The sequence below is a fragment of the Capsicum annuum genome, chromosome 3 (genome assembly GCF_002878395.1).
Source record: "Capsicum annuum cultivar UCD-10X-F1 chromosome 3, UCD10Xv1.1, whole genome shotgun sequence".
Lineage (NCBI taxonomy): Eukaryota > Viridiplantae > Streptophyta > Magnoliopsida > Solanales > Solanaceae > Capsicum > Capsicum annuum.
The window spans coordinates 22,819,280-22,832,342 of NC_061113.1; the positions used below are offsets into that span (position 1 = coordinate 22,819,280).

General features: G+C 37.0%; 2 protein-coding genes across 2 annotated transcripts in view; both read left to right on the forward strand.

Annotated features, from left to right (window-relative positions):
* The window catches only part of LOC107864135, a gene marked incomplete in the record, with an annotated part of 13,041 nt that extends 3,999 nt beyond the window's left edge, over window positions 1-9,042 (forward strand). The window contains 4 exon segments of the mRNA XM_047409192.1: window positions 2,577-2,621; window positions 4,050-4,158; window positions 7,764-8,004; window positions 8,557-9,042. Coding sequence (XP_047265148.1) covers window positions 2,577-2,621; window positions 4,050-4,158; window positions 7,764-8,004; window positions 8,557-8,751 — 590 coding nt within the window.
* Window positions 9,043-11,320: 2,278 nt separating this feature from the next.
* Window positions 11,321-12,569, forward strand: LOC107866450. Its single transcript, XM_016712507.2, has 2 exons — window positions 11,321-11,571; window positions 11,773-12,569. The coding sequence occupies exon 2, from the start codon at window positions 11,839-11,841 to the stop codon at window positions 12,385-12,387; it is 549 nt and encodes a 182-aa protein (XP_016567993.1). The 5' UTR covers window positions 11,321-11,571; window positions 11,773-11,838; the 3' UTR covers window positions 12,388-12,569.
* Window positions 12,570-13,063: the final 494 nt, after the last annotated feature.

The following is a 13,063-nucleotide window of genomic DNA, read 5'->3' on the forward strand; positions in this document are numbered from 1 at the left end:
AGCTGTGCATTTTATATGCCTATCATTTTGCATTACCATCTAAGTGAAACCCATGGAAACAAGCGAAGGAAAAAACTCCAAATATGCTTCTGAACTTGTTAAGTAAGTCATCCATACCACTATCTTATTTCTTATCTTTATTTAGCAACGAAACCACCCCCATCATAGCCGGTGACTAAAGAGCTTTCACCACCCCACTCAACTTTTTTCAAAAATAATGAAGTTTTGCAAATCGACTGTGCAAGTTGGACATGCCACATTTATTATCCGCTCTAGGTCTCTGAGAACTAATTTCTGAACATGACGGACATTATCAGCTCTATAGGAAAAAATCTCCAACTTGCAGTAGTCATAGAAAGATTTACAGTCACTCTCAACCTGTTTCATTGATGGCTGTGATACAACCTGTTAAAGTTTGGACTCTCTCTTGTTTATGAATTTGGCACGGCTTATCCCAACAATGATGATTAAATCCAATAAGACCCCAAACAAGAAAATATTCAACCTTGACATTGTATGAGATTGTAAAACCTTTAGATGGGCTGTATTCAAATATTGAGGTTGAAAATACATTAGTTCATTTTTTCTACAAAGTAAGGTCGTACTATCTGAAAATGGAAGAAGAGGGAAGACATTATTTATTTATTTATTTTTTTAAAAAGAAAATGGAAGAAGAGGGGAGATGTGTTTGAGAGAGGTGGCTGGAGTAGTTTTGTGGCAACGCAAAGGCAGAGGATGGTGACAGTACTGGTCTGCTGGAAAATGGAGGAAGAGGGAAGACGAGTTTGAGGGAGGTGGTTGGAGTAGTTGTAGTGGCGACGAAAAGCTAGATGATGGTGGCAGTACTGGTTACAGGGAGAAAATGGATTCATTTTGATGATATTCAACTTATAAGAATTGGGTTTACATCATTTTCCAATTTATAGGACTTCATATTAAATATATAAATGTCATAAAGGACATGTATGAAGGAGATATCACTAGGTTGAAAACAATATTAGGTGATTCAACGGAGTTCCTTTAAAATAGGCTTACACGGGATTGAGATTGAGTCCTACTTATTTACCCTAGTTCTGGACGAGCCAACCTACAAAACACAAGATGAGGTCCTATGCTGTATACTATTTGGTGATGATATTGTGTTAATTGACGAAATTAGCAAGGGTATCAACCAAAAGTTTGAACTATGGAGAATCACTTTAGAAAGTTACCAAGTTAAAAAAAAAAGAAGGGTTTCAGGATAAGTAGAAGTAAAACTGAATACCATGCATTGTAGGTTTACTCACGACGAGAAGAGAGAAGTTAAAGTGAGACTAGACAGGATTGTGGTGCCAAAATACAGCAATATAGATATCTAGGCTCGTTGTTATCAAGAGAGTGAAATGATAAATGAAGGTGTTACTCATAGAATTTAAACTAGATGTTTGAAATGGGGAAGTGCTACCGCTGTGTTATGTGATAGAAGGATGCCTATTAAAGTGAATGGTAAGCTCTAAAGGACAGCTATAAGACTAGCAACATTATATGGTCGTGAATGTTGGGCTGTGAAGGTCCAGCACATGCACAATACGAGTGTTGCGGAGATGCAAATGTTCAGATGGATTTGGGGTCATACAAGATTAAATAAAATTATAAATGACAACATCAGCCAAAAGGTGCAAGTATCACACATTGAGGATAAAGGCGAGAAGGGCGCTTTAGATGATTTGGATATGTCATGCGTCTACCTGCAAATGCACCAGTCTATACGTGTGAGATAATGGTAAGTGAAAGTGTTATAAGGGGATGAGGTAGACTTAAAATCACATGAAGGGAAGTTGTCTCAAAAGATCCATAAACCCTTGGTATCAATGCAGACTCAGCTATACAACACGATGAAAGAAAAGATCATATAGGTGATAGCTACTAGTTGAGAATAGGTTTTAGACGTGCTAGGGAACTTCTATTGTTATTTTACATTTTGTATATGTAACTTAACTTTTCACTTTTATTTTATTTAGTATGATGGTGATATGAAATGAACTTAAATAAAGAAGTGGGGATTCATATACTCAGCCCACTTAGTTGGGACTTGGGACTGAGGCGTGGTGGTTGTTGCTGGACACCATGCCCGTTGACTAATAATAAAATGGGTGCATAGATGGTTAATTTCACAAAGTGAGGTTGGAATTTTTTCCTCACCCCCCCGCCCCCCACCCCCCCACTCCACATGTCTCATTTACAAGGAAATTCAAAATGGCCAGCATAGATAATATGCCAGCTGGAGTTCCGTTAGAAATGAAGGGCATATATGGTACGTTTGGAAATCTATGAAGTTCTTTTTGGATCAAACTTTTAACACAGGGCATGGATGACTTATTTCACAATTTTTAGGAGCAAATTCTAAATTTTTCATTATAAATATATGCTGCTCAGGGTGGCAATTTCTTTTCCTTCTTTCCTTTTCACCTTTTTATATATTGCTTAGCTCTGTGATTGCCTTTCCTCCCCATATTTATTGTTCATTAAAGGCCTATATTTTTTTGAAATTGAATTAAAGCCCCTAACATTATTATCTCAATTTGTTTTTGTTGAAGTTACTCGAAGGCTGCATAACCTAAACCGCATCAGCCTTGCAGTAGGTAAGTAAAAATGCACCTCATCCTCAACCTTATTCTATTCTTTTTCCGAATAGTGAAGTATTATTGATGTCAGGAAAAACAAGACTAAGAAGGTTCTGTGAGGACAGCCCTGACTAAGTGACTATCCATACAAAAGTTTCTTATGAAATGTAATGGCGATTCAGTATCTTCAATGCTTCCACTTTACACCAAAATGAAATCATAAGAATGCAGTCAGATATGATCGTCCAGACTCTAGATTGAGCTTCTCTGATCCTCAAAGTGTCTTCTGTTCCTTTCCATCCCATATACACCACCAAATAGCTGCTAGTATGGTGTTCCAACTTCCAAGTCTTCTTCAAATGTTTGTCAGCCCTTTGCTTTTCCAGCAAAGAAGGAATTCTCCTGTTGATCTTGGCATACTCGTGAGTAATATGGCAATGTATAAAAAGTGATCGATGCCTTCAGAACTATTCCGACAGGGATAATATCTATTATAAAAAGTTGTATGCCTCTCTTTTGTAAATTTTCTGGAGTCAAACAAGCCTTCTTGGCAAACAACCATAAAAAGCACATAACTTCAGCAGGAGCTTTACAATTCCTGATCTGCTTCCAGGGGCTTTGTGCTTACTGGTTCAACTCATTCATAAACAGATAAAACATCCATTAACAGTGAAGATACCTTCAATTTTCCCTTTCCGAAACTAAAAAACTGATCCTCCCTGTTGTTTAAGCAGTTGATGGATGCCTGTCAAGTGCTTAATTTATTCACATTAGCTTTTTAAAATGGAAAAATTCATTAGTATTGCATAAAAGCTAAAAGAAGAATTCAAATTTAACTGGCTTAGTTCTGATCTTCGTTATTTCTTAAAAAAAAGGGCAGCCCGGTGCACTAAAGCTACCGCTATGAGCGGTGTTCGGGGAAAGGCCCCACCACAAGGATGTATCGTACGCAGCCTTACCTTGCATTTCTGCCTGAGGCTGTTTCCAAGGCTTGAACCCATGACCTCCTGGTCACATGGCAACAACTTTTCGTTATTTCTTAATTAATTAATTGTTTGATCATTCATTGCCACTTCTTGATGGAAATCTCTTCATCCTCACGTGATTGTGCAGGTTTCTTTCAAATATTAATTCAATCATGCAGCAGTAGATAGCAAATATAGTGCCAATGGTTGACTAGCCAGTTTCACTTTCATTTGTCTCTGTCCTTTTTTCTTTAGTTCTTAGTTATTAGCTTTCTGATTAATGGTCTGACATTTCCAGAAGCAACCTAATAGCCTTTACACGAATAAAGAAAAAAAATACTATTTCAAGGGCTTTTGCAACTCTGGAGACTTGTAAATTCTCTCTCGCATGTAGGATTCTTTGTTCAAAAGCTCATTCAAGTTAGTAGGAGAGCTATTTTCCTAAGTGTATTGCTTAGTTTTTCAACTTTTCTATCTCCAGGTGCTGGTTGGCTCTTTGGCAAGTGGAGATTTGCCAAGTCTTTGGATTCAGGTGTTGAACTTATTCTCTCTCAGCATGGAACTCGTCTGCAAAAGGAGTTGGGAGAAATGTAGGTCCTCAAACACAGTTCTTGTACTTTTTGATTTTTGGGCTAAATAAAGAGGCCACTTTTACCCCTAAAGAAGAAAGTGCTAGACAGTTGGAAACTTGGAATGCATGCATGACTTAGTACGCTGAAACTTAGCCTTAAACACTTGAATAATCGCACTTGTACGATGAAACTTAACCTTGAACACTTGGAATAATCGCACTTGTACGATGAAACTTAACCGTGAACACTTGAATAATCGCACTTGCTCTGGTTATCAAAATATAATCTGAATAATTGCATTTGCTATCAAAAAATAGTTTTACTTGCTCTACTTACATTGAAAGTTCTATTTTCTTTTTGTTTTTTTTCCCAAAATGTGTCTTCTTTCATTGATAACTTTCGTGATCAGGTTCATTTTCCAACAAATAGAATTAAAAACAGATCAGGAACTTTTTATTTACTTAATTTAAGCAATGTGCTCCCAAGGGGATCTTGAGTACTTGTCAATATGTTATTCTCGGAGAAAGTAACAAAGGCCCCATGCTAGTACAGAAGAAAAAGTTCAGTTCACTGCTACCTCAATAACTTTTACAAGTCAAAGTAGGATATGTAAAATCTGGTGTGGGTTTGGTTGGTCTGGGGGGGGGGGGGGGGGAGGTGAATATCTAACCAATTTTGTACAGTTGACCCTTTTCTTAGTTTGATCAGTTGGCCTGATTGTTCTAACAGGTTATCATTTGTCACCTTTAGTGTTAGAGTGAGGTACCATGTGAAAGTGTGGGAGCTAATTAATATAAATGATATCCTTTGTGACAGCTACCTCTATAACCCAAGGAGCAAATTCAAGAATTTCAAATTGCTTTGTAGTTCTGGACTTCTGAATGAGAATTTCAAGTGTTGGTTCTACTTAACCGAAAACCTTTAGATTCAAGCGTCTGTCTCCAAATTTCCAACTTATCATTAACTCCACCCCAAGTCTCGTCGATCAGAATCACATCATCTGCAAATAACGTACACCAAGGCACCTCCCCTTGAATATGCCGCGTCAAAACATCCATCACCAAAGCAAATAGTAATGGGCTAAGAGTTGATAGTAATGGGCTAAGAGTTGATCCCTGGTGCAACCCTATCAAAACTGTGAAGTGCTCTGAATCTCCCCCTACCGTCCTCGCACGAGTCTTTGCACCATCATACATATCCTGAATCGACCTAGTGTACGCCACGGGCACCCCTCTAGCCTCCAAGCACCTCCACAGAATCTCCATGAAAACTCTGTCATAAGCCTTCTCTAGATCAATAAACACCATGTGCAAGTCCTTCTTTCTTTCTCGAAACTGCTCCACTAATCTCCTCACAAGGTGAATGGCCTCAGTGGTCGAGCGACCATGCATGAAACCGAACTGATTCTCAGAGATCGTCACGATCCTTCTCATCCTCAACTCTACCACCCTTCCCCAAACCTTCATAGTATGATTCAACAACTTAATACCTATATAATTGTTACAACTCTGAATGTCTCCCTTGTTCTTATACACTGGAATCATCGTGCTCCACCTCCACGCTTCAGGCATCTTAGCAGCTCTAAAAACAATGTTAAACAACCTTGTCAACCACTCCAGACCTGCCCCGCTAGTGCTCTTCCAAAAATCTACTAGAATCTCGTTTGGCCCCGTCGCCCTACCCCGCCGCATCCTGCGAATAGCCCCCTTGACCTCCTCAACCTTGATACGCCTACAATAACTATAATCGCGACCCTCCTCAGATATCTCCAAGTTTCCCTACACAGAACCTTTGTCCCCCTCGTCGTTCAAAAGTTTATGAAAATAGGACTGCCACCTCTCCCTAATGAGGGCATCCTCAACCAACACTATACCATCCTCTCGTTTGATGCACTTCACTTGGTCAAGGTCACGAGCCCTTCGCTCCCTGGCCTTGGCCATCCTATGCAACTTCTTTATCTCCACCTTTCTCCTCTAAAGCCGCATACAAACTCTCAAAAGCTGCTGTGTTAGCCGTCGTAACCGCTAACTTAGCCTCTCTTCTAGCTACCTTATACTCCTCCTTGTTCTTCTGTTGTCCTCATCATCCTTGCTCCCAACCAACTTAGCATAAGCCACCTTCTTAGACGCCACCTTTCTTTTGACCTCTTCGTTCCACCACCATTCTCCTCGATGTTTGCCAGATCGACCTCGAGACACCCAACACCTCTCTAGCGGTCTCCCTAATGCAACTGGCAGTCGTCTCCCACATATTATCCATGCCCCCTCTACTCTCCCACGCCCCCTTACTCTTCAACTTCTCTTCCATCTCCAAAGCACTAGCCAAAGTTAAGCTACCCCACTTAATCCTGGGCCGTACCTCCCCACTTCTCTTCTTTTTGCCCTTATTGATAACCAAGTCCATCACCAACAACCTATGTTGAGACGAGAGATTCTCACTAGGTATGACTTTACAGTCTTTAAAAGTCCATCTGAGTCTTGGCCACCGAACTACGAAACATAATAAGGTGATCCTCCTTCGGAAAGCTCGAATTTGCTATCCACAACCCAAAAGCCCTAGAAAAATCCAACAGAGAAGTTCCTCCTTCATTCCGCTCACCAAAACCGAAACCACCATGCACATCATCGTACCCTGTCAACAAAGACCCAATATGCACACTCGTCATGGAAAAAATACATAAATGTGCATGGAAATCCAGAATGTGAGGAAATATACTAAGCATCACTATATCTCAATTCATATTTTAGATTAACTGGAATGTTGGATGATTGGACTAATTAAAAAGAGCACAATATTATATAGCCCTGGTTTGGATGGTGCTGTATGCTTGGTCTGCATGCTAAATCTGGCTGAAAACTTAAATCTGATCACCTTTTTGGAAAGGAAAACAGCAACTGAAATAGAGTAATTTAATGGTATAAGAATATATATATACACATACAGAGAATTATGTAGAAAAATGGAAGTTGTAGACATCCAGTCAAAAGCAAGAAAGAGTAGATTGTTCATTTGTATGCCTGGTTCAAGGCTTGATTCATCTATTTCATAGTATTGCCTCATGTTGGGATTGACCGCATACCTAGTCTCTCTTTCAAATATGTGTGTCTGGTTCAAGTGAATAGTTGCTCCTAATTATTAAACTCGTGAATTTTATGCATCTTTAAACTATACTGCTGAACAACTGAATTAATGGGAAACTCGCACAAAATAGGTATCCTGGTGTGGGCATACTATTATACTGGTGAAGGGTGTGGGAGGACCTGGTAAATCCAAAGAAACCAAATTATTTTCAGAAAGTCTTCAGCTGCTGTCTACTGATAACAAGAGCATTTTATAGACTATAGTTGCTCAGTTCAGAAAATGAAAAACAAAAAGAAAATGGTTCAGAAGGTTATGTTTAAAAAGGAAAGATTTCAATAATCCTTTTTTAAAAATAAAGTTTTGATACTCGTGGAATTTTTATTAATCTTGTCCTTGTACTTCCTTATGTGAATAGTATCACGATTATTTATCTCTTTCATCTCATGTATGAACTAGTGATGTAGTATTCTTTCACGATTAAATTGAAGTATCAGCATGATTCATCTAAAACTATGTACTGATGTAGTATTTTCTCGTGATAGAATGTTGAAGAACTACCAGCGTAATCCGCCTGTATTGCAGCATGTCTCCAAATACTTCTACTCTGAAAATGTTTATGATGATGATTCAACAGACCAGCCAAAACCAAGGTGGCGTTTCCGGGGTACATATGGGGAAATATTTTCTTCTCATAGGACAGACGGTGACAACTCTTCCAGTAAGAAACCCCATCTGGAGAATACTGATCTGAGGAATACTAATCTTGAGAGAAAGCAAACTAATGTGAGTACTCCTCTGCTACTTTGATATATAATCCTTCCATTTCAGTTTGTTTTTCTTATTTTCCTTTTTAGTCCGTTTCAAAAAGAATACCTCTTTCCTTTTTTGGCAACTCTTTAATTCCAACTCCCCACACGGCATGTTTAAGATCACAAGATTGAAGGACATTTTGGTATATTCGACATATCTTTAGTTTAAGCCTACAAGATTCAAAAGTCTTTTACTTTCTTAAACTTTTTGTCAAGTTAAAGCCAGACAAACAAATTGAAAAGGAGGGAGTAGTATTGAAAATAATCAAAGGTTACTAGGGCTAGGGGACCTTTCCGTTGCTTCCAGGACGTAGTAGGAATTGGTTAAGATCGTCAAATTTATGCACTGCTCTCTCCGGCAGAGCAATAGAATAAATTGGGGGCTCTCTTCTGCGTAAATAAGAGCATAAAAAGTCCTTGCCATTGTTGTCTTATCAAAAACAAATCAATTTTAGTCTGTCATATTTCATTATAGAAGAATCAGTTGAGTTACTTTTACAAGGCTGTTGTGTGTTGAAAATTGTAGATGAATGGTGTTGGTGCTGCTGTTGTTCTAGAGTCAACCGAAGACCCATTTGATTGCATACTCGGATATCAAGTGAATGCCGAAGAGATTCACCGCACTGAAGCATCAAGACTGCTGCCTAGAAGGCGTAAACATAGCCACAGACGGTCTCATGGCAGGCGTAGGATGCATCGCCATGTGAACGTGGAAGGTTGAAGTTTGTAATTGGCCAACCTTGATGAATGCAAGATTGAACTGATATGTCCTCTGGGACGAGTCTTGCATGCCCTATTAAATGTAATCTGCAGCAAAATCTGAAGCTGGTTGTCTATATATTTGGCTCGGTGGCTTTTGTGATCATAAACATATTTAGTAGAATTGGATTATGGATTAACTTAAGAGAGTAGCTAGCAAAAATTTTAATATAGGATGAAATGCATTACCAACAGGATTGAGTTGTCAATTTGCAGCATTTTATATCCATTTGTTATAAATTCTTTTGTTAAATTTCTCTTTTTCATTGTTACGCAATGTACAGTTTCTTTACTATCCTATATCTCAAATGCTCCAGCGATCTAGTACGAGAGGAGGATATTGCAATTTACACTAATATCCATCTATAATCTATCGGAAACAAGCTTTTTATCTTTACAAAGTAGGGTGTGATGTTGTGTACACACCACCTTTCTCAGATTTCACTCGTGGGATTACACTAGTTATGCTGTTGTTGACAACTAATCTATTATCTTTAAGGATATTATAATTATGGTGTCTCCTCTAACTAAATAATGGTTTTGTTAATTCCTTCTTTGTCAAACACACAAATTGAATTCCATTATTTGGTTTATTGTAAATCGTAATATGAAAAAATATAGCAATTAGCAACTACAGGATTGTAAAAGGAAGGGATCAAATTAACAACCTTAATATATGCTGAAGATGCAGTGTGTGGGATAATGGTGTAATCCGAATCGAAATCACTGGGGTTGACTTTTTCTCATTCAAGAAAATATATAATATGCAACTTTCAAAATGTATGTATATATATCTATCTTATCTTTAATATGACTAACGAGCGAGTCAGATAAGATCATATATGAACGGATGAAAAACATAAACTTATATCGTAAAAGTTAATTGTAATTTAGATACTAACTGGTGCAAATTAATTGTAATTTATTATTTTCAGCAAATAAAAAAAGGGTGAAAATCATTCCCCCCTTAACTTTACTTTAAAAATCAAATTTCCCCTCAACTTTAATAATAATTAAAACTGTAATATCTATTTATACTTGTGAAAATAATAAATAAAAATAACTTTATAAGCATATTCCAATGCATGTAATATAATAACATATAGCAAAAATGAAGATATATTTTATACTAAATTAATTTAAAAGTTTACTTATATTATAAGGGGTCGTTTGGTTGGGAAATAGTTATTCCGGGATAATTAATTTCGAAATTAATTATCTCAAAATTATCTGGGATAACTTATCTCATCACTATGATGTAAATGATGGGATAAGTTATCCCAGTATTGACTCATACCTCCAATCAAATATGGGATAAGATAATCCTTCATTTTATCTCGGGGCTACTTATTCCTTATACCTCACATCAAACGACCCCTAAATATATACACCCTCTGTTTACTTTTACTTGTCATTGTTTCGCTTTTTGATGTCAACCTGCATGAACTTTGACCAACATTTTAAGATGTATAATTTAATATTTAAATTTAAAATTTGGATGACTAGAAAATATATGAAAATGCTATAAGTTACAATCCTTCTTCATATTAATAAAATGAAAAAATATATCTTAAAATATTGATCAAAATTTATGTAGGTTGACCTGAAAAAATAAAAAGTAACAAGTAAAAAAAAACCGAGAAAGTATATCAAAACTCATGTTCGTGTGTGTGTATATATATATATATATAACACATTTTTAATGCATGTAAAATAAAAGATAAGGTACAAGGTTATCGCGACCTGAGCCGGGGTTCTGGCCGCGACGGGCATCCCAAAACATCAAGGCCCGAGAGACCCCTGAAACTCCCCAACCCACTAGTGATATTGTTCGCCTTCGGCCCAAGCCCTCACGGCTTTAAAACGCATCACGACGGAGTAAGACTTGCTTACTTATATACTCAGCATCCCTCCTGTGTTTTGCCGATGTGGGACTCCTTATCCTAAGTTGAGGTGTTACATACACCCCTCATGGACTCAGCGTTTTGTTGATGTGGAACTCATTATCTAAAGTTGGGGCGTTACACCCCTAAACTATACCTGAAGTTGCTATGGCACAGTTAAACTTTAAGGAAAGCCTATTACCATCTAAACTCATTTTTTGCTGATCTGGCTGTTATGTATCAAAATATTTTTGTACTTCTTTTGGCCAAGTCAGCACGCAAAATGAATACAAAAAAATTCTGATACTTGACCGTTGGTCAGCAAAAAAGAGCATAAATACAAAAAAAAAAATGAGCTTAGGGGGTAATATGACCTCCGCAAAATTTACGTATGCCATAACAACTTTGGATATAGTTGAAGGGGAGGGGGAAGGGAGACGAAAAATACTTGTGAGTTATCTCAATAAAATAACAATCATAAAAATTAACATTAGCTTTTGTGACAAGTTCATTAAAAAGATTAAACTAAAAAATTTAAATAAAAATATATAAATACTTGAATAAAATTGCAATTGAAATTGTCAAGTTAAAAGGGAAGAGAATACTTATTATTCAAAAGTAGAGGGGGGACATTGAGTTTTAAAATAAACTTGATGGGGAAATAATTTTCACCCTATAAAAAAAAGATTTGACTTATCCTTCCTAACTTTTTAAACAAAATTCATTTCCCCGCAAAACTTTAATACCCATAAAACAATTAACCAAAAGAAAAAAAAAAAACTCCAAATTCCCTTTCATCTGTGTCTCCAAAATTCATTTCCTTTTTATATGATCTTCTTTCTTCTTCTCCATCTAGCTGTTGAACAAAAAGTCCAAATCCCTATTTGCTGAGGCAACATGTAATTGAATATATATTACTATTTATATACATACCCCCTCTTTTATATATTCAATTTCATTTGCATTTTCTTTCTCATTTCTTCTTTCTTTCATTTTTTCATTCCCATACAGATTTACCATGATCCAATTTGACATAATTTCTACATTTGATCATCAGTATTTCTTCATTGTTAATTTACGTTAATCTGTTTTTACATCAGGGCAAAACTGTAATTTCGATAAAGAATTGGTGGTATATTGGGGGCATTTTGGTAAATTCGTAGAGCATGAGGATCCATCCTATGTCCTTGAAACGTAATATTGCGATACGTGAAGGTATAAATTCAGCGGAACGACAACAATTATTTGCAATTATGGAAGGAAACCCGTTGAAGAAGTTACGAAAATTACCTCATGTTTTCGGGAAGGTTCTAGAACTTCCATTCCGTTCCGATGCTGACGTGGCGGTTGAAGAAGGACCTGAATTCTTCCGTTTCGTAGCGGAGATGGAACTTGACGGTAACGGTGGAGCGGCGGCAGGAGGTGTTAGGGTGCAGGCGGTGGAGATACATACGGGAATTACGAAGATTGTGGTGAGGAATGGCGGCGGTGACGGACTGGCCGGCGGAGGAGAAGAGTTGTTGTTGTTGGACGAATTGAACGTGGACACGTGGCGGTTTAGGTTGCCGGCGGCGACGAGGCCGGAGATGGCTACGGCGGTGTTTGTTGACGGTGAGTTAATTGTGACGGTGCCGAAAGCTGGCCGTGACGGTGGTGAATTCGCCGACGGTAGGGATGTTTGGGGCGGCGGTGGCCGGCTTGTTCTTGTACAGTAATAACTAATAACCATATATTTAAAAAAGAATTTTTATTAATACAAAATGATACTACTAATGATAATTGTTGTACATAATGGTTGACTGGGAAACATTATTCTCCATGTAATAATAAATAACTACTGTACTAATATTCTATCATTTGACATAGTTTTTAATAATTTTATTTAATGTTTTCTTGATTCTAGTTTCATGATATTATTATGGAAAATACAAATTTATTCAACCCAATATTGACCCACTTTCTAAATTTTTGTTTTGGAGTAACGGTTAGTCCAACTGGAGTGCTCTTTTGCACTAAATGACCAACTATAAAATACTTTCTTAGAGATAAATTTGGCTTATTTTGAATAATTTAATACTTTTGACTATTTTCTCTTTGTATAGTCTTGTAGAAGAATGGGTTGTTTTTGTGTTATAGAAGAATGGTATATTGAGCTATTTGTTCAATTTCATTGCATTTTTGAGCTAATTGATCAACTATGAAATATTGTTTAGAGAAAGAATTGACCTATTTTGAATAATTCAGAATTACTTTTAATCAACTTTCTTTGTGTTATGAATGAGTTTGTTTTTGTGCTATAGAAGAATTGAGTTTTGGAACAGGGAGTCTTGAAAATTGTTTAGGGTGGATTAACTTTTCATAAGATTGAAAATATTAGAATTCGTAAGCTTT